The following is a 20,991-nucleotide window of genomic DNA, read 5'->3' as shown; positions in this document are numbered from 1 at the left end:
ACACACACACACACACACACACACACACACACACACACACACACACACACACACACACACACACACACACACACACACACACACACAATCACATACACACGTTTCTCTTCCTGTGTATCAGACCTGCTAGCAGAAAGCCACTGTGTCATTAAAGTGTTGTTAAAGTGGAGCAATTAATTGATACATGATGTTTTTAAAGTAAACATATGAGTAGCAAGAGAGAGTACTGTAGGTTTCTTGGTATGAAGCCTACCTACCAGTGTTTTACATTAAAAAACAGCACTGTTACACAGCGAGCACGCCAAATCCCTAGTTTAAAAGTGATAGAGTGTTTCTGGGATTAGTAACTGAAATGCAATTACTGAATTTTCGATCACTTGTCACTGATAAATGTAATTAAAGAACATATTGCAAAGTAATCCAATACTGCAAAACATTGTTTCATTCTTGGTTTGCTGCACAGATTTGTTGACAATACGTAAATTGCCAGACTTATCCTTTAACCTTTGTGTCGTCTTCCCGGGTCAAATTGACCCCGTCTGTTTTGACAGTTCCTTCCTTCCTTCCTCCTTCTCTCTTTCCTTCCTTCCTTCCTTCCTTCCTCCTTCTCTCTTTCCTTCCTTTCTTCCTTTCCTCCCTCCCTCCTTCTCTCTTTCTTTCCTTCCTCTCTTTCCTCCCTTCCTTCTTTCCTTCCTCCCTCCTTCCCTCTTTCCTTCCTTCCTTCCTTTCCTCCCTCCCTCTCTCTTTCTTTCCTTCCTCCATCCCCCTTTCTTCCTCCCTTCTATTCTTCCTTCCTCCCTCCCTCCTTCCCTCCTTCCTTCCTTTCCTTCCTCCCTCCCTCCCTCCTTATTTCCTTCCTTCATTCATTCTTCCTCCCTTCCTTCCTTGACTCGAGGACAACAGGAGGGTTAAATAGTAAAAACTGCAGTCCAGCCTGTTTGTGACACGACGTTTTCCTTTTTTTTTTTGGTCCTGCATCCTCACCGTCTGTCTGGTTTCTGACCCTGACATTTGACCTCCTTGGGGAGCGGAGGCTCATTAGAAGTATTACTCATTCAGAGGACAAATACAATGTCAGAAAAACAGGCAACAGATGCAATTAACATTCTCCCCCCATCACACCGGCCCCCCCAGCGTGTAGTGTGGTGTGTGAGAAGCATACTGTATTTAACCCTCCTGTTGTCCTCGAGTCAAGGAAGGAAGGAAGGGAGGAAGAAGGAAGGAAGGAGGAAAAGAGGAAGGAAAGGAGGAAGAAGAGAAGGAAGGGAGGAAGTAAAGGAGGAAGGAAGGAAGGAAGGAAGGAAGGAAGGAAAGGAGTAAGGAGGGAGGGAGGGATGAAGGAGAGGAAGGAAGGAAGGAAGGAAGGAAGGAAGGAAGGAAAGGAGTAAGGAGGGAGGGAGGGAGGGAGGAAGGGAGGGAGGAAGGAAGGAAGGAAGGAAGGAAAGGAGTAAGGAGGGAGGGAGGGAGGGAGGAAGGAAGGAAAGAAGGAAGGAAGGAAGGAAGAAAGGAAGGAACGAAAGGAGTAAGGAGGGAGGGAGGGAGGAAGGAAAGGAAAAAGGAAAGAAGGAAGGCAGGAAAGAAGTATGGAAGGAGGAGGGAGCAAAGAAAGAGGGAAGGAGGGGAAGAACGAAGGAAAAATTAAAGAAAGAGGAAGGAAGGGAGGAAAGAAGGAACAGTCAAAACAGACGGGGTCCATTTGACCCGGGAGGACGACAGGAAGGTTAACATGAAAGCAGGTTATAAACACGTTGAATAGAGAGTCATGTAGAAATATTAGAGTTGATGAGTGTTTGAAAAGATGCTACATGGCCAAAAGTATGTGGACACAGATTCACTCATGACACACACAGAAAATATAGATTCATATACTGTATCTTTGGCCATATAGTGTATTTGGTTTCATATTCAACCGTTTGAAACTGGCCTTATGGCTCACGTGTAAAGCTGTAAAATAGCGAACACACAGTGCATCGACTGACTGAATAACATCTCTAACCATCTTGTCGAGATCCCTCTGGAGGTTGCTCTTCTCCATGTGAATCTTCTCGTAGGCCTGGATCACATCCTCCAGCTGCTCCTCTCTCTCCTTCCTCTTCTGGAGCTAAAAGCGAAAGGGGGTACACAGAGAAAAAGAGAGAAGCTGAGACAGAGAAGAAAGGGGCGGAGGAAAAAAAAAAGGCTTGACATACATTTCTCTCAATTTTTTATTTATTTTTTGTCAGTTTTCAAACTTCCTCACAAAGAGAGAGAGGCGGACGGGAGGGAGAGAAAAACACACACACACACGAAAAACTTCCATTGTGAGAGTCATCAAATGTGTCTCTTCAGAAAGTGTTGTGTAACCAAGCAAATTTAGGACACTTAAAATCTGACATCTCAGCACGTACATAGAAACGCCTCCCTCATCTCCACAAAGGGATAAAATCATAATGTTCAACACAAAATTAAAAAAAAGAATTTCTTGATGTCTTGCTGAGCTATTCTCCTCCTCACAGAGTGGCAATAATGAGAGGGTGAATGTCACTGGATGCCACTCCCTTCCTTCTATCCTTCCTCCATCCCCCTTTCTTCCTTCCTTCTGTCCTTCCTTCCTACCTCCCTCCTTCTTTCCTTCCCTCTTTCCTCCCTTCCTTCCTTTCCTCCCTCTCTCCTTCTCTCTTTCTTTCCTTCCTCTCTCTTTCCTCCCTTCCTTCTTTCCTTCCTCCCTCCCTCCTTCTTTCCTTCCCTCTTTCCTTCCTTCCTTCCTTTCCTCCCTCCCTCCTTCTTTCTTTCTTTCCTTCCTCTCTCTCTCTTTCCTCCCTTCCTTCTATCCTCCCTTCCTCCCTCCCTCCTTCTTTCCTTCCCTCCTTCCTTCCTTCTTTCCTTCCCTCCTTCCTTCCTTCCTTCCTTCCTTCCTCCCTTCCTTCTTTCCTTCCTCCCTCCCTCCTTCTTTCCTTCCTTCATTCATTCTTACTCCCTTCTTTCCTTGACTCGAGGACAACAGGAGGGCACAAAGGGATAAAATCATAATGTTCAACACAAAATTAAAAAAAATAATTTCTTGAAGTCTTGCTGAGCTATTCTCCTCCTCACAGAGTGGCAATAATGAGAGGGTGAATGTCACTGGATGCCATAATCATACAGTGTTTGACAGATCTGAGGAACGTGACATGCAGGAAGTTGAGTGCATGACTGAGAAATAAAGCAATGTTTCCCAAAAAGAGAACGTGGATGCAGAAAATACAGAAGAGTATGCTCACTGTGGACAACAACAGCATAGAGGAATAAGAGCGATGTACTGTACTATGCACAGCGAGGTCTATTCAGCCGCAGCGTGTCTATGGTAACATATGCTGGAGAACACTGGCTCTAAAGGTGGAGACGACTTGTCAGCAGCATCGTGACTGTGGAGAGCGTGATTACTCCTGCGCTGCGTTTGTTGTGTAAACCGATGCACACACAAGTAGATTTAAAAGAAAAACCCACATCGAAAATTATAAAGATTTTTCTCATTATCACCTTTTAAATTTCCACTCCAGTCTATATTCAGTAGGATTGGTTTATTGGCCTCTAAGGTTCAAAGCTGTCTGGGTTTTGTTCTAGTTTGTTAGAGAGTCATTTTTAATCCAATTAGTCGTTTTTTTTGTTCTTTTTCAGAAACAGAAACAGATGATTTCATTGCAGTGAATTCGAGGCATGACTTTTGTGATGATTGCATCATTTTAAATACATTAAAGAAAAGGGAAAGAGAAGGAGAAGATCGCTAAACCTTCGTATCGTCCTCCCGGGTCAAATTGACCCCGTCTGTTTTGACTGTTCCTTCTTTCCTTCCTTCCTTCCTTCCTTCCATCTGTCCTTCCTCCCTCTGTCCTCCCTTCCTTCTTTCCTTCTTCCATCCCCCTTTCTTCCTTCCTTCCTTCCTTTCCGTCCTCCCTCCCTCCTTCTCTCTTTCTTTCCTCCCCCCTACCTTCCTCCCTTCCTCTTTTCCTTTCTCCATCCCTCCTACCTTCCTTCCTTCCTTCTTTCCTTCGTCCTTCCTTCCTTCCTCCCTTCCTTCTTTCCTTTCCTCCCTTCCTTCTTTCCTTTCCTCCCTTCCTTATTTCCTTCCTTCCTTCCTCCCTCCCTCCCTCCCTCCCTACTCCCTTCCTTCCTTCTCCTCCATTCCTTCCTACTTTCCTTCCTTCTTCACTCCTTTCCTCCCTTCCTTCTTTCCTTTCCTCCCTTCCTTATTTCTTTCCTTCCTTCCTTCCTTCTTCCTCCCTTCCTTCCTCCTTTCCTTCCTTCCTTCTTTCCTTCCTTCCTTCCTTCTTTCCTTCCTTCTTCCTCCCTTCCTTCCTTGACTTGACTCCTTAAAGGATAATTGCACAAAAATGTAACTGCTGAGCTGTTGGAACAGAAAAATCACATGAGTGAAATGTGAAGGGGCAAACAGTCTGTCACTTTAGTCAAATTAGGTTTATCTAAACTGTATCATTTGTATTTGAAGATCAAATCAGAAAAATAATACCACAACTCGACAATATATATATGAGTCAAAGTTGTGTTTATTTACCGCAGATACAGATACAATCATTATTCCTGCAAATAACTCTGACTAATCCCTGGGGGTTGTTTAAATTGAGATTATGTAAATTTGAAAAGAGGAAATGATGCACTCTTCCTGTGAGAAATGAAAAGTTGAATTTAATACACACATTCAAATGATTTACTGCTACAGGCTTATATATTCGGTCTGATATGACCTGTAACTGATGCTGACTAATGATGCAAAGTTCAGATAGATATTTGCTGTAAACGTGACTTTTCGGTGTCAGTTTTGATGACATTATAATTTATAAGATAAGATAAAATAATATATTCCTTTATTAGTCCCATAATGGGGAAATTTGCATGATTACAGCAGCAAGTGGACAGTAAAATATGATATAAGAGCAACAATAAAAAAAGAATTAGTAATATAAATAAGTATGTAAAAACAATAACAATAATAGTAGAAATATATAATAAAAAAAGGATGGAAAGGAGGAAGAAGGAAGGAAAGGAGGAAGGAAGGAAAGGAGGGAGGAAGGACGGAGGAAAGAAGGAAGGAAGGAAAGATGGAAGGGAGGCAGAAGGAAGGAAGGGAGGAAGAAGGAATGAAGGAAGGACGGAGGAAAGAAGGAAGGAAGGAAAGATGGAAGGGAAGAAGGAATGAAGGGAGGGAAGAAGGAAGGAAAGGAGGAAGGAAGGAAAGGAGGGAGGAAGGAAGGGAGGAAAGGAAAGAAGGACGAGAGGAAGGAGAGAAAACAGGAAGGCAGGACGGAAGGAAGGAAGGTAGGGGGAGTAAAGAAAGAGAGAAGGAGGGAGGGAGGGAGGAAGGACAGATGGAAGGAAGGAAGGAAGGAAGGAAAGAAAGAAGGAAAGAAGGAACAGTTAAAACAGACGGGGTCAATTTGACTCGGGAGGACGACACGAAGGTTAATGGGAAAGTGTCCAAACTTTTGACTGGTACTGTATATTTTGCACAGTTGAATTGAAATTAGTCGTATAAATTAAACACTAATATTGCACAGCAATTGGACATTGTCAGATTGTCCAGGGTTTTTTTTTTTTTGGGGGGGGGGGGGGGGGGGTTGAGGTTTACTGGGAGCAGTGCTGGTTGTACAGTCTGACAGCTGCAGGGAGGAAGGAGCTGTGATATCGCTCTTCACACACTTTGGATGAAGGAGTCTATCGCTGAAGGAGCTCTGCAGTGCAGTCAGTGTGTCTTTCATGGGGTGGGAGTCATTGTTCATTAGAGAAGACAGTTTAGCCATCATTCTCCTGTCTCCCACCACCTCCACCGGGTCGAGGGGGGGGGCGTCCCTTATCTACTATTATTAATCTTCATGTTAGCATTTACTAGTTTGGGGTCTCTCTTTAGTATCTGGTTTGGAACCACAGATAAAAACTCCCTATTAAGCCCACAAAATCCACCTTTCAGACATTTTAAATATATAATACCCCAGTTTACGAGAGAATATTTATGTTAAAATGAAAGTCTAATCTCTCATTTGGAGTGTCAATAATTCATTTATACCATTTACTAATGTTTTTTTATTGTTTAGTTAACTTTCTTCTGGGATTCAGTCATTTAATACTGATAAATCTGAATGGCTTGCAATAAAAAGTGCAATTTATGTAGCAAGCAGATTCATATGAAGAAACTAATAATGATGTAGTTGGGACACTTATCCTACAGTTTGTCTTGTTTTTGCTCTTTCTTCATTATCTCCTGTTTTATTTTTGTAAATCACCTTTGTCTCTCATTTCAGAGATCTTCACTTCCTGTCCTCCCGTGTTTCCCGCCTTGTGTGTGATTACCTGCCCCTCCCTGATTACTGTCACCTGTGTCTAATTATCCCTCCTTTCTCTTGTGTATTTAGTCTGTGTGCTCCTCTTCATCTCTGCCAGTTCATCTCTCCAGTTTCCTGTAAGTGTCCCAGCCTTTTCTCTAGTGTGTACTCCTTGTGTATTTGACCCAGTTTAGTTTCTGACCCTATACCTTTTCCTAACCAGGCGGGGAGTTCGGGTCCTCTGAAATGAGGCGAACGCGGAAGTAATTTAAAACTGCATTCTATCAAAAGGCCACCAGGGGGCGACCGTTTTGGTGTCAAAAGGACTTCCGTCTCTATACAAGTCAATGGAGAATTCACCAACTTCTCACTTGATTTCTAACCTCAGTAAACGTTTCCAAAATGTGTTTATGGTCTCAATCGCTAGTTTAAAGCCTTCTTCAATGCAGTATGATGTTCATTTGGGACATTTTTGCCTCCCTGATTTTATATGTGACGATAAAGCAGGGTATGCATTAGGGCGTGGCTACGTCGTGATTGACAGGTTGATTGGTTCACAGGTTCAGGAGGGCGCCTCATGCTCCTCCTGATGCCCATATAAGTAGAATCCCTGTTTTTATTTTACCCAGCATGCACCTGAAATTTTCAAGATGGCGCTGCTCAGATCCGATACTATTGGCTTCCGAGCAGCAGTCCACAAACCAATGGGTGACGTCACGGATGTTACGTCCATTTTATATACAGTCTATGTTCCTAACCTGACTGCCTGCTCGTGTACCAAACTATAATTATCATTAAACTCTTTGGATTGAAACCTGTTTTTTTAATTTGAATCATGCTCTCGAGTCCACTTCTATTGCCAGTCATTACAGATAATAACATCATCCCTGAAACAAACAAGCAAATAAAACCAAACTAACTAAATCATTATCCTCTCACTCTCACTCGTGGCCTCCAGCAAACACCTGCAAGTATCATTTCAGTATAATTACAGTGATTTTGCTTCATTTTGCTCCTCGTAAGTCCTAAAAAGGCCCGTTTGGTTATTAGTAAAGCGTTTGGGCCTCTGCTGAGATTACATTCAATCAGTCAGAGTCTCGTTCTGTGGCTGTTGATCTTGATCTCAGGCCTGTGTGTGTAAACATGTATAAAACCCGAGTGGATTCTCTTTCAGCTCCGATCGCTTTAGTGCGTCATGATCGTCGCAGGAGGAAAAAGTGTTTTTAGAGGCGAGACGAGGAGTGTGAACTGTGAAGTGCAGGAAACATGACGTGTGTGTGTGTCGGATGCTCGTTTCTTCTGCGGCTGCTGCTGCTCGTTAGCCGATGCCAGCGTCCGTGCTTTCTCTCTCTCTGTTTAGGTTTTGATTATTTAGGCTTAATCAACCCTTTAGACCAGATCCTGTGAAAACCCTAAAGTTCCAATATCTATAAGCTCCTATAACAAATATTACAAATATAACAAAAGCACCATAAGATTCAAGCTTTAACACCCCTAAATAATCCTTTTAATGTATTTCCATAACCTTTACATATTAATCAGGGTAAAATTTGACCCATTTGTACATCTGAGAGCAATAAAAATACTTTTTTTTGGCCTGAAATTGGTCATCTTCCCCTAATGTGACTGAGAATATACAAAAAGGGGAATTTATTTGACCCATATTCATCCAGAATTCACATTTAATATAATTTGTTGAAATAGTTCTCATGTTTAATGTAACATTAGACCCTATAAAGTGTCTTTTATATAGTTGTTTTTATCATAAATAAACTAAAGAATAAACTCTCTGCTCTCTGAAAGCTTCATTAAGGATAAATCATGTTTATCTGTGAGTGATGACGTCTTTATGAATGATTTGTGCTTCAGAAGTTTGTAATAGAGACTAATTATGTGACGGCAGTATGTGAATATCTTAAAAAAAATGTTAAAGTCACCCTTTATTATTCCTTCAGTTAAATGCTCGAGCTTTCACTGCTGTGCAATGATGTAATGATGAATGATGTATGTGTACACTACAAGGCTGTTATTTCCTTCTGTTGCCTTTAATTAAACAGACAGCACGAATTAAAGCACATTAAAAAAGAGGAGAGAGGGAAGAGTGCAGCGCTGTTCATCACAGCCTTCTGTTTATTCCTCTCTCTCTCTCTCGCTCTCTCTCTCTATCTCTCTCTCTCTCCTCTCTCTCTCCCTCTCTCTCCCTCTCTCTCTCCCTCTCACTCTCCCTCTCTCACCACACTCTCTCTCTCCCTCTCTCACTCTCTCTCTCTCTCTGTCTCTCTTTCTGTATTTTCTATGCTAAAATACTCTCCCTTTCTCTCCCTCTCTCTCTTACTCTCCCTCTCTCCCTCTCTCTCTCTCTCTCCACACTCCCTCTCTCTCCCTCTTTCTCTCCCTCTCTCTCTCCCCCTCTCTCTCCCTCTCTCTCTTACTCTCCCTCTCTCCCTCCCTCTCTCTCTCCAAACTCCCTCTCTCTCCCTCTTTCTCTCCCTCTCTCCCTCTCTCACTCTCTCTCTCTCTCTCTCTCTCTTTCTGTGTTCTCTATGCTAAAATACTCTCTCTCTCTCTCCCTCTCTCCCTCTCTCTCTCTGTGTGTTTTCTATGCTTTAATTTAAGATAATTCAACACGTAAGCACAAAACAGAAAAGTAATAACACTCTTAAAGACGTGGCTTGAAGATCAACTACTGTAATAAAAGCCAGACTCTCTTTAGAGGCCTTATCATATTGTACATTTTTTAAAATGGTGCTTATTCAGAAATGTTATGGCGTGACTTCTAGGGTTCCTGTTTGTCATTCGAGCCTCGGCTGAATCAGATAAGACGTGGAGGAACAGCACTGACAGCGATTTAAATTTCACATGCATTTTGACCTTTCTCTGATTCCTCTCATACCTTTCTTTGACAGAAAATGATGTCACTCCTCTCACAGGCACGGTTTCATATGAGGCAGAAGGTAAGGTGTGTGTGTGTGTGTGTGTGTGTGGTGGTGTGACGATGAGGGTGATGAAGGTGAGTCCTGTCTTAATAGAGCATGCTCAGTGAGAGAGAGAGAGAGAGAGAGAGAGATCATGTGACCTATTGTGTCCCACGTTAATCATTTCTGCTGCTCCCATAAACAATTTCCTTCCTCTTGTTTTGCTCTCTAGCTCTGTCTTTCTTTCTTTTTTTTTTTAAACCACTACCGCTACCAGTTTTACCGCTGCCTTCCTGTGTCAGTCGTTTCTCATTTCTATTTCCCCACACGCTCGTTCTCTCGTTCTCACACAGTCGTAGAAATTTTGTAGTTTGAGTTACAAACAAAGGGGAATGAGTAGTCCGAACCAGGGTTATTATAGTTAACTTAGACTAAGACTACAACTAAAACTAGCAGTGAAAAGAATAATTTAGTTAACTGAAATATAAAAAAAGAGAGAAAACTAAATAAAAACTACAATAAACAATGCAAAACTAACTGAAACTAAACTGAATTGAAGATAAAATCAGCTTAGTTTTAGCTTTCTTTTCCTTTTTTCCCTCCATTTTTACTGTTTTCTGTTCAGTTTGACTTCTTGAACTTACAGGTTATTACCACTAGGTGGCAGCATAGTGGCTGCTGCATAACGAACACGAAGAAAATGCTTAACGGGCATTTTATGATTTTATAGAAAGAAGAATAAGAAGTTACAATAACGTCACAACCCAATATGGGAATATTTAGACTACGACGACTCCAGCAGTAGATAAAAGTAAAAGTGTGATGATGAAGAGTGATGGGAACAGCTAGAAGGGAAAAATCCCACTAATATGAAAGCAAACTTTACCTCAGTGTCAACATCATTTCATCATTTTCAGCTTCTACTAATCAACGTTTTCCACCTAATACCGGGAAAACTAAAATAAAACTACTTCATCACTTTTTAAACTAACTCAAACTAAACTGAAATTAAAAAAAGCAAATTATAATAACCCTGGTCCAAGCACATTACGGGCACTCACCATTCCCCCTTTCTCTGTTTAATGTTTGATTATTTTATGTAAAGCACAATGAGTTGCCTCTGGGTATGAAATGTGCTATATAAATAAAGCTGCCTTGCCTTTCTCATCTGTGGATGGGAGTAAAGTAGTAGTAGTAGTAGTAGTGGTAGTAGTAGTAGTAGTATTAATAGTATTAATAGTAGTAGTAGTAGTAGTAGTACTAGTAGTAGTAAAGGAAAACTTAAAGTGTTGTTTATTCCTTATTAAATACAGCATGTGTGAAGCATGAAAACTAATGTATAAATGTGTTAAAACCACTAATTTAAAGATGTGCTACCTAAGAAATACTCCACAGTCCACACTGCAAAAACCACACACACACACACACACAGTTTTATTTTAAGTCGAACACATTCAGCAGAATCTTGGCCAGGTTCGGTACCAATTACACTGCGTCTCAAAAATAGCACACCAGCATGAAAATCCCATGTCACAGAGCTCCTTGGACAGTTTCTTTAAAAAAAAAAAAAAAAAAAAAGGAAAAAACAACCCAATCTTAGTAATTTTTGCTTGGGCGGCAGCTTTAGTGCTTAATTAGTTCTGGACATCTTTCAGCGTACGTCCACCAGGGTTGGCCTAAATTCACTTCTGATTCAATTAACTCACATTCAGGGAGGGATTTCTGCAAGAATTCAAGCACTGAGAAATAAAACCTTTTAGCGTAATAAGGGTTTTTTTTTTTTTATTCTATCCAGTTTATTAAAAAAAATGAATATAAGTGAATTTACTTTCCCTTCCTCGTCTATCCAAATTCCTCGTATACTCGTGTCTCCGCTCTTACCTCGTGGGTCAGGATGTTGACTCTCTGCTGCAAGTTGCCATTTTCCGAGTGCAGCAGTGCCGTCTCTTTGCTCTCAAAGGAGCAGTAGGAGTTGGTGTCCTCCCCAAATTCGCTGATCATAGGGAACTGCACAGAAAACAACGATAATGGACATTAAAGCAACATAATGTATGTGAGATAAAGTAAAATCAGTGCACCTCTTTGCTTATTCATACTTCTTGTTTGTTTGTTTGTTTGTTTGTGTGCTCTTCTTTTTTCTTCTTCTCTTGCTGTATTCTGCGATTTGTGATGATTTCACACTGGGATCATTAAAAATTCATCAGGCATCGTCTGCAACTTCTGTTTGGCCCAGATATCACTCAGAGGATCGTGGTGTTTTTTCCACTAATGTCATGTTGTTGTTTTTTTTATATTTTTTCCTTGAACTAGATTTTATTCCTCTAGTGAATTTACATAGCGCGAGTGAGTGGTTTTTTAATCATAGTTTCTCTCATTTTCTTCCCACATGATTCAGCTGCTGTTTGTCAGTGCATCTTTCAGTTGTTCTGTTCGTCCATCTGTCCGTATTTGTTGACGTGAGAGTGGTACTTACATGCTGTTTCAGCGTCGTATTGGTCTGGTGGAAGCCGCTGCTATGTTAAAGTTATTTTATATCTATCCAGTAAGGGTGGGGGGATATATTGCATCGATGCACAGATGCCAAGTATCGATCTTTTATTGTATGAATTGCAGTGAAAATGTAAGTTTTTGGTACCAGAATAATAAAATCAATTGCTTTGTCAGTCCACTAGAGGGCGCTAGCTTGTTTTCTGGTGAGGTCAGCAGAGGTGACGGTCAGCGTGCAACAGGAAGTTTTCATTTGGAGACATAATTTGCAGTTGAAAAAAGGTAATGAATTGCAATGTATCGCAGCATATCGCAATATATTTAAAATCGCAATAATATCGTATCGTAATAATATCGTATCGTGGAGCCTCCTACTATCCAGATATCTCAGACACTGCTCATCAGGAAATTTTAAACTCCTTAATCCCTAAGCTGTGAAGTCCATGATTTTAAGTATTAAAATCACAATGATCGGTCGAAAGGGGGCGCTATGTTTTTAAAATCAACTGTACAACCTGCAACTTACTTTAAATGTTGCAGATTGGATTTTTATGGAGGATAATGTCTTAAAGTCACATTAAGTAGGTTGCACTGATTACAAATGGCTTCCTTGCTTTACACATTGGCCAAATGTTCCCCATATCTCTCACTCTTTACATAAGGATGTTGATACATTTTTGTTTTTGTCAATAAATCCCATTAAAAAAAGACTAAATCCAAGAATGTATTGGTCCATGTCTCAGTACTTTATGATTTTCTAGCCCTGTCTGTGGCACTCAGCGACTACTGAGGACATACATCTTAAAAGAGGGTCAAAAATATGTTGTTTCTTTACTTAGTTAGTTAAATAATGTTCTAAAACTGCTGGGCTTTGTAGTTTTTTAGCAAATGTTACTCAAACAGGAGTAAATAGTGCATTAACGTGCTTGCTCGTGTTTCAGGCAGCAGGACGGTGTTTAATAACAGAGTGTGTGTTCATGGTAATAAACGAACATGTCACTCAGTACAAAGTGTTTTATTAATCAATCAGCCAATGGAAAGAAAATTAATCAACAGCTACTCTGGATAATCTATTAGTTGTGTCAGACATTCATTAAATAAGAAATGCATAATATTTTCTAGTTTCAGTTTCTTAATAAGGATTTGCTACTTGTTTTGTTTTTTTTATCAAACATGATAGTAAATAAAATAGTTTTGGTTTTGGATGGTCAGATTTTAAAAAAAGCAACTTTGATAAGTTAAAATAAATACTTTATTGATCCCGAAGGAAATTAAGAACATCACTCTGAGCTCTGTGTGTCTATTTTTCCACTTTTTGACAGTCATGGTAACTAAGTAATTAATTAATTAATCAAGAAAAAAATCAGCAGATTAATCAATAATGAAAATAAATTAGTTCTAGCCTATGTGATTTGTTGACAATAAGACAAATAATCCATTTTATTGCCCCTACTAGACCTCAGGACTCATGAGGGAAATATTCACTGTGTACTATGCAGGAAACAGAGATTTACAAATGACGTGAGAACGTGTAAAATGTGCAGAAATAATGTCATTATATGCAGCTACAGTTATACAGATACAACAGATTACGTAATCCTGTAGAAAGCGCGTTAATGAGCTGAACCACAATGTTGTTTCACTTATGAAGCAGCAATTTGTCTGGTTGCAGAAGAATTAAAAGGTTACGCTGCTAAACTGTTGTTAATTAGCAGATTCCTGTGATAAAAGCAAATGAGACAAGTTATATAACTGGATGTGTTTCAACCTAAATGAACACTCTTACATTTATAAGTGCTTGCCATAAGAGCGGAGGGCTTCCCGTTTTTTCAAGTCATTGCCGCTGATGCAATGTCTATTTGAGGAGCAAACAACCCTTTTCCATTTAGCAGAACACCTCTCTCTCTCTCTCTGCTCAGTTTAACAGTAAATGTTCACAACATGGGCAAAGCGCCTCGAGGGACCCGAGACTTCTCACTCTAAGCTGGAGAAACAACCTCGCTTCAGCCCGTGTTCAAAGCAACCGGAAGCACTTCTATCTGCATCATTACAGCAGCTGTGTGCATCTTAGTATTTAGAGAAAAAAGCCTGCAGCAACATTTATTCTTGCTCTAAAAAAAAAAAGACTTAATAGGCTTAATAATCCTGAATTTTTCCAATTGCGAAATAGGCCGATCTACATTACAAGTTACATTATAACTTTTATATTATAGGGACGAAGGAAGGGAGGAAAGGAGGGAGGGAGGGAGGGAGGGAGGGAGGAAGGGAGGAAGGGAGGAAGGGAGGAAGAAGGAAGGAAAGGATGAAGGAAGGAAGGAAAGGAGGGAGGAAGGACGGAGGAAAGAAGGAAGGAAGGAAAGATGGAAGGGAGGCAGAAGGAAGGAAGGGAGGAAGAAGGAATGAAGGAAGGACGGAGGAAAGAAGGAAGGAAGGAAAGATGGAAGGGAAGAAGGAATGAAGGGACGGAAGAAGTAAGGAAAGGAGGAAGGAAGGAAAGGAGGGAGGAAGGAAGGAAGGGAGGAAAGGAAAGAAGGACGAGAGGAAGGAGAGAAAACAGGAAGACAGGACGGAAGGAAGGAAGGTAGGGGGAGTAAAGAAAGAGAGAAGGAGGGAGGGAGGGAGGAAGGACAGATGGAAGGATGGAAGGAAGGAAGGGAGAAAAGAAGGAAGGGAGGAAAGAAAGGAAGGGAGGAAGTACGGAGGAAATAAGGAAGGAAGGAGGTAGGGAGGAAGGAGAAAGTTTTGCTTGTTCCAGGAGTCAATATTGTGATGGCTGCATTGTTGTGATTGATTATCTGAATCTAAAGAAAAGGCACATGCTGTATTTATAAAAAGCGCAGGTGTGACAACTCCTACTCCAAACAGCCAACATCTGCACCTGCTCTCTGAAAATCAACACCTGCCTCTCTGGGAATGGGTGCCGAGCAAACCGCCGTTTGTGTGAGTAAGTCAACAGCGACGTGGCAGCCTGGAGCCTTCAGGAACAGCTGCTCGCTAAAACGATGGAGGATTTCTGTAGTACTGTATATATCCAGAGGAAGGATGAAGTCACGCAGCAACCTGGAATCATTTCTATTCAGCGGTCTTAAAACGCTGCTTTAACCCTTGTGTTGTCCTCGAGTCAAGGAAGGAAGGGAGGAAGAAGGAAGGGATGAAGGAAGGATGGAAGGGAGGAAGAAGCAAAGAAAGGAGGAAGAAGGAAGGAAAGGAGGGAGGAAGGAAGCAGGAAGGAAAGGAGGGAGGAAGGAAGGAAGGGAGGAAAGGAAAGAAGGAAGGGAGGAAGGAAGGAAAGAAGGACAGAGGAAAGAACGAAGGGAGGAAGGTAGGGTGGATGAAAGAAAGAGAAAAGGAGGGAGGGAGGAAAGAAGGAAGGAAGGGAAGGAAAAAAGGAAGGAGGGAAGGAAAGAAGAAGGAGGGAGGGAGGAAGGAAGGGGGATGGAGGAAGGAAAGAAGGAAGGGAGGAAAGAGAGAGGAAGGAAAGAAAGAGAGAAGGAGGGAGGAAGGAAGGACAGAGGGAAGGAAAGAAGGAACAGTCAAAACAGACGGGGTCTGTGACCCGGGAGGACGACACAAAGGTTAATTCTACCAAATACCTGGGTCAGTGATGGGTTATTGTGTTCATGTGGGTTAGTTTAAATTTAAAGGGGTTAAAAAGTGAAAATAAACGTATGAATAACTTGCACACATTCTTTTTTTGTGGACCCAGCATCAAATTTCTGCTTTTAATCCATTTAGAGAGAATATATTAGAGGATTATGGCAAAAATGTCTAAGTGGTGTAACCATAAAAACTTTGTACCAAATAATTCAACTTGCTTAAAAACAGTAAATTGTCAATAAAACACCAAATCAACTAGTTTGGCATGATCTTACATTATAACTTTATATTAAATAAAGGTAATGGAATACAATTGTTCTAAATATTACATTTACTCTGGTAACCATGGAGATCAGGAAACATGCTTTCTCCTCTTCCTCTTTTTTCTTTCTTTCTTTCTTTCTCTTCTTCCTCCGCTTTCTTTCTTTTTCTTTCTTTCTTTCTTTCTTTCTTTCTTTCTTTCTTTCTTTCTTTCTTTCTTTCTCTTCTTCCACTTTCTTTCTTTCTTTCTTTCTTTCTCTTCTTCTTCCGCTTTCTTTTTTTCTTTCTCTTCTTCCACTTTCTTTCTGTCTTTCTCTTCTTCCTCTGCTTTTTTCTTTCTTTCTTTCTTTCTTTCTTTCTTTCTTTCTTTCTCTCTCCTCCAACTTCTTATTCTTTCTCTTTTTCCTCCTCTTTCTTTCTTTCTTTCTTTCTTTTTTTCTTTCTTTCTCTTCTTCTTCCTTTGCTTTCTTTCTGTCTTTCTCTTCTTCCTCTGCTTTCTCTTCTTCCTCTGCTTTCTTTCTTTCTTTCTTTCTTTCTTTCTTTCTTTCTTTCTTTCTTTCTTTCTTTCTTTCTTTCTTTCTTTCTCTCTCCTCCAACTTCTTGTTCTTTCTCTTTTTCCTCCTCTGTCTTTCTTTCTCTCTTTGTTTGATTATTTCTTTCTTTCTTTCTCTTATTCTTTCTTTCTTTCTTTCTTTCTCTCTTTCTTTCTTGTTGGATAAAATATGTAATATGTATCATTCTTTTGTGGTTACACCATTTGACATTTTCAGGAGCATTCAGTCTTACTTTCGGTTAAAAAAAAATGTGCAAATGTCATTTCAAATGATATAAAACCAACAAAAATACAAATTAAAGTACAATTTAACAAACCTGATGCTGCTTTTAAAACTATTATTTAACATATTTTTGAATTGCTCATCTTGCCAACCCTTATTTATCACTGACCTACATAGAAAGCATAGAGATTTGACGTTCAGCTCCAACATCACATCCCAACCAACAGCATCCCTAAGAGACCATACTGTGGCAGCAGCTCTCTCTAAACTCTTGATACTACTCTCTCCATTGTTGTAAACAGTGCAGCTTGTTGAAAATCCTGAAGTACCTGCAATAAAAGTATGCAACACAAAGCTGAGGGGGGAAAAGTGGGCACATTACATTCAATTCCTAGAATAAGCAGAACACCACAGGCTGATGATACTAAGATGAATATCCAGGAGTGGATTTATTTTTTAAAAGAAAATCCTCCTTTTGTTCTTAATTTCGGCACTTTATCTCCCCCGTACTCTCCACATCATTAAATCCTCTTTCCTTCCTTCATTTCTCTTCCTTTTCCGTGTCCTTCCAATGCATCTTTCCGCTCGTTTAACTCCCCACATTTCTTCACTTTCTCTCCTCCCACGCTTTACCTCCCCCCCCCCCAGTAAATCTGAACATTGGCCCAGCTGCTACAGGAGGAAGGTGGATTTCTGCCTCACCAGCTCTCTCTCTCTCATCCAACTGCAAATCTGTCTTGATTCCCACCACCAACAAATTTACAGGAGCTCAGCTGATATTCTGTCTTCATATTAAACAACGCAGAGTAAGCATCCAAGTACAAAGTCGTTTTATTTGGGGAGGGGTGGAGGAGGGGGGGGGGGTGGGCCTCAGGGTGGACTCAGACTTTATTGGGCATTCAAAGAGCGGCAGAAGAACAAATAAACATGCAGAGCCAATTTCCCCGACGCCTGAACTCTCGCGACCCAACGGACGAGCCCTCGTGAACTCTCCGCTCGGCCTTTTGACACGACCATTCTTCATGCTCTGCAGATATTCTCCCCTGCTGACTCCCCAATCAATTTCACCAATAATCTTAATGCATATCGACGCAATTAATTAGAACAATATCGTCAGCGGTAAGATCAATGGAGACGCTGGATTAAAGATGATTTATCACCTCCAGTTCAGCTTTGTGAGTCTTTGAATTAACTTTAATCTCGCTACCGAATCAACACCACAAATCTTAGAATAAATCAGTAATATATGAGACTACATGGCTTGAATTTACACCTTCTACTAACATGTGATCTCCAGATATCCTAGAAACTGCACATCTCCTGATTTGCATTTGCTCCCAATGCAGGAAGTAGCGTGTGACCTATTGTAAATGTAAAGATCATAGCTATAAAACATTCTAGTTTCACAAAAACAACCTCAATATTTGTAAGATGGTCACATTTGTCCTGGTCTACTCTTTTCTAAAGGCTGCCTTTCTTTTTATTCTCAGTGTAAAATGCAGTGTTTTAAGATAGTTTCGGCATTAAAATGCATCTTGATGACATTTCAAGTAGGAAATATGCATTTTATTTTCATAATCTCTGTTCAGTGAATGCATATGATGTCTAGTTTATCCGTTATTATATAGATTTTTTCAGGTGTCGCCACAAAATTGTGGGAATGCAACATTTTGTATTGTTGCTATAATGGTTGCTTTTTGATGTACTATGAATAAGTTTGCATTCAATGTAATTTTACTTTACTACAATGAGCTATTAGTAATTCAAGCAATCTTTTTCTAATCTTTATTATGTTTCTGTGAATATTCTGAGATGAGAAGTGATTCAGAGTATTAGGTCTATGCTATTATGTTTGCCAAGTGATAGTTAACAATATTTAATTGGTCTTTTCTCCACAGGATATGCTCATTTTAATTAATGGATAAAAGGAATAGCAGCCATTTGTTAGTTTTTGTAGACACAAGCTTGAAAGTCATGTGACTAGAATAGGGCAGGACTAATGTGACCATCTCACACATTTTGAGACGTTTTTGTGAGACTAGTACGCTTTGCGCTGTGAACCAACGTAGATATGATACATTTTTGGCGCTTTTCCACTATATAGTTCTAGCACTACTCGATTCGACTCCGTATGGTACCAGGAACCTTTTCCATTACAAAAAAGTACCTACTCAACGTGGGCGGGGTCGTCATAGCACGGCTCCGCGAAACTGCTGTGACTTCGTTTTATACGCGACACAAAACACATAAACAATGGAGGACATGGAGGCAGTGGTGTACTTGCTGCTGTATGAGGCTTTCCGTCTCACACAAAGCAACTAAATTGAGCCGAATGGCTGTAACTATGGTAAGGCTGTTACTATGGTAACGGCGTATAGCTGTAACTATGGTTGTAACGCTGCTGCCGGTATTTAAAAATGCCGGGTTTGATTCTTGTGTGGGACGGCTCATGACTCTTCCAGTGACAACTCTTCTGACCAATCAGAGGCCGGCACTCTGTTGACGTCACCAGAGCAGGTACTAAAAAAGAACCAGGTACCAGGTACTTTCCCTAGTGGAAACGCAAAAAGAACCGAGGTGAGCCGAGTCGAGGCGAGTCGTGCTGGAACTGTGTAGTGGAAAAGCGCCATTTGATTTGAGACCGGGTTGGAAAGGTCGGGATGGTGGTGATACGTCCGACATTCATGCAGGACATCACAGCCCTGCAATGCTGTAATTGTCTGTAATTGCCATGTGTAGATATTATAGAGAGTCATTGCATCCGATGCTGACTTTGTCGTCTGGGTAAATGAACACAGAACGCACTGCGATAGAAATGCTGGCAGATCGGCTGCTGCATAGAAACATAGAGTCTGAGCCAGCTGTAAATGCTATCTGTCAAACTTGGCCACTTTCTAAAGAAAATAGTCCACTCAACAAGCTAAAAGGTGACCCAACTCAACATCTGCCAAGCAAAAAAAAAAAGAAAAAACTACAGCCTAGGCATCATTGGCAAAAATTAAAGTAGGTTGATCCCATATACTGTAGCAGCATCTCTTCCCTGCAAAGCAAATGTTCATAATCTCTAATCTGATGTCATTAACTACATACAAAGCAAGATTCATGGGTGCTTAAAAATCTATAAATAGCAACACTAGCTCCTGTGAGTAATTAATTCTGCTTTAGTAAAGGGGCTGTGTGTGTAAAACCTTCCTTTTAAAGCCCCTTTTTACATCAGGCTTTATGCTTGTTAAAGATGTAGCTCCTTATTATTTTTTACTTAAACATGAGTTAAAACCTAAGTAGGGTTCTGCCTGGATAAAGCAGAAGAGCTATACCCACTTATGGGATGTTTATCCTACTCCCTCTGGTCCAGGATCAAAGCCCACCAAAGCTTTCACTCCTTTTCATCTTTGTGTACAACCTTCGCTGCCACAGTGAAAAAAAATGGAAAATGCTAAGGGTGAGAGGACAGGCAGCGTACTCCACTTTTCCAATAAATCAACACTAGCCTTTCCCTTGTTAGTGCTGCTGCTCTCCTGTGTGAAACCAACAGAGACAGAGACACTGATTTCTAAAGAAAAACAGGTATTATTTGTGTGTTTGTGATCCGGCTATGAAGTGAAAATCCTTCACCTTGATCTCATAGATCTTGAGCTTCCTCTTGATGCTGCTGTTCTCTCGCTCCAGGCAGGCCAGCCTCGTCTTGATGTCCTGATAAGCGGTGATAAGGGCAATGTGGGAGGCTGAGTAGACATCATCGGGGGGCATGTGCGAGGAACGCCACGCCACGCTGCCACAGCCATCCTCCTTCAGACCCCCTGCGTCGCCGCCTCCTCCCAGCAGCCCCAGCTCCCCTCCGCCAAACAGAGACTGCATCACTCAGAGCCTCGACCTGCAGGACAGACACAGACGGTTATTTGCTCGTTAATTATTAAAACCGACCAGATTTGCTTCCATTCGATTAAACGTACAGACCCAAAAATAACAGCATTTCATAATTCTACAGTAGCAGGGGGGTTGACTAACTATCTGTACTAAGAGCCACAAATGCTAAAAAACATCAAGCAGGGCAGCGACTCGCAACAAACACAAAAACAACAAAGCAGGATTTGGACCGAGAGCGGTCGGACTGCTGGCACAGACAATGTAAAATATTTAAAAGCAAAGTCGGTTCAGAGAGACACACAGGAGGAAGGACTGTCGCTCCATGTTGAAATTTAACGATGACTCAGTGTTTTAGTTTTAGTCGACAGCTGTCAGATGAAGTCCAGTCAGTCACATTATCATGTCAAGTTTGTTTAAGGTTTGCTGTTGTATCCTAGTTTTGGTCATTTTTGGGATACAGTTATAATAAAAAAGTGGTTTAGTCAAATTTAAAGGGGTTAAAATGTGAAAATCAATGTATGAATAACTATTTTTGTGATACATTTCTGCTTTAAAATCCATTTTGAGAGAATATATTAGAGGATTATGGCGAAAATGTCTAAGTGGTGTAACCATAAAAACTTTGTACCAAATAATTCAACTTGCTTAAAAACAGTAAATTCTCAATAAAACACCATATCAACTAGTTTGGCATGATCTTACATTATAACTTTTATATTAAATAAAGGAAATGGAATACAATTGTTCTAAATATTACATTTCATCTGGTAACCATGGAGATCAGGAAACATTTAC

The 20,991-nt window shown here is 40.7% G+C and overlaps 1 protein-coding gene across 1 annotated transcript in view; it reads right to left on the bottom strand.

The window, feature by feature from the left end:
* The window catches only part of tbkbp1 (TBK1 binding protein 1), a 37,203-nt gene extending 17,016 nt beyond the window's left edge, over positions 1-20,187 (bottom strand). Inside the window, exons 1-3 of the mRNA XM_062442956.1 lie at positions 19,945-20,187; positions 11,090-11,215; positions 1,997-2,101 (exon numbers count right to left, since the gene is read on the bottom strand). Coding sequence (XP_062298940.1) covers positions 1,997-2,101; positions 11,090-11,215; positions 19,945-20,187 — 474 coding nt within the window. The remainder of the gene's footprint in view (positions 1-1,996; positions 2,102-11,089; positions 11,216-19,944) is intronic.
* Positions 20,188-20,991: the final 804 nt, after the last annotated feature.

The sequence above is a fragment of the Scomber scombrus genome, chromosome 21, assembly GCF_963691925.1.
Source record: "Scomber scombrus chromosome 21, fScoSco1.1, whole genome shotgun sequence".
In the NCBI taxonomy this organism is placed as follows: domain Eukaryota; kingdom Metazoa; phylum Chordata; class Actinopteri; order Scombriformes; family Scombridae; genus Scomber; species Scomber scombrus.
This window is presented reverse-complemented; position numbering and strand designations above follow the sequence as displayed.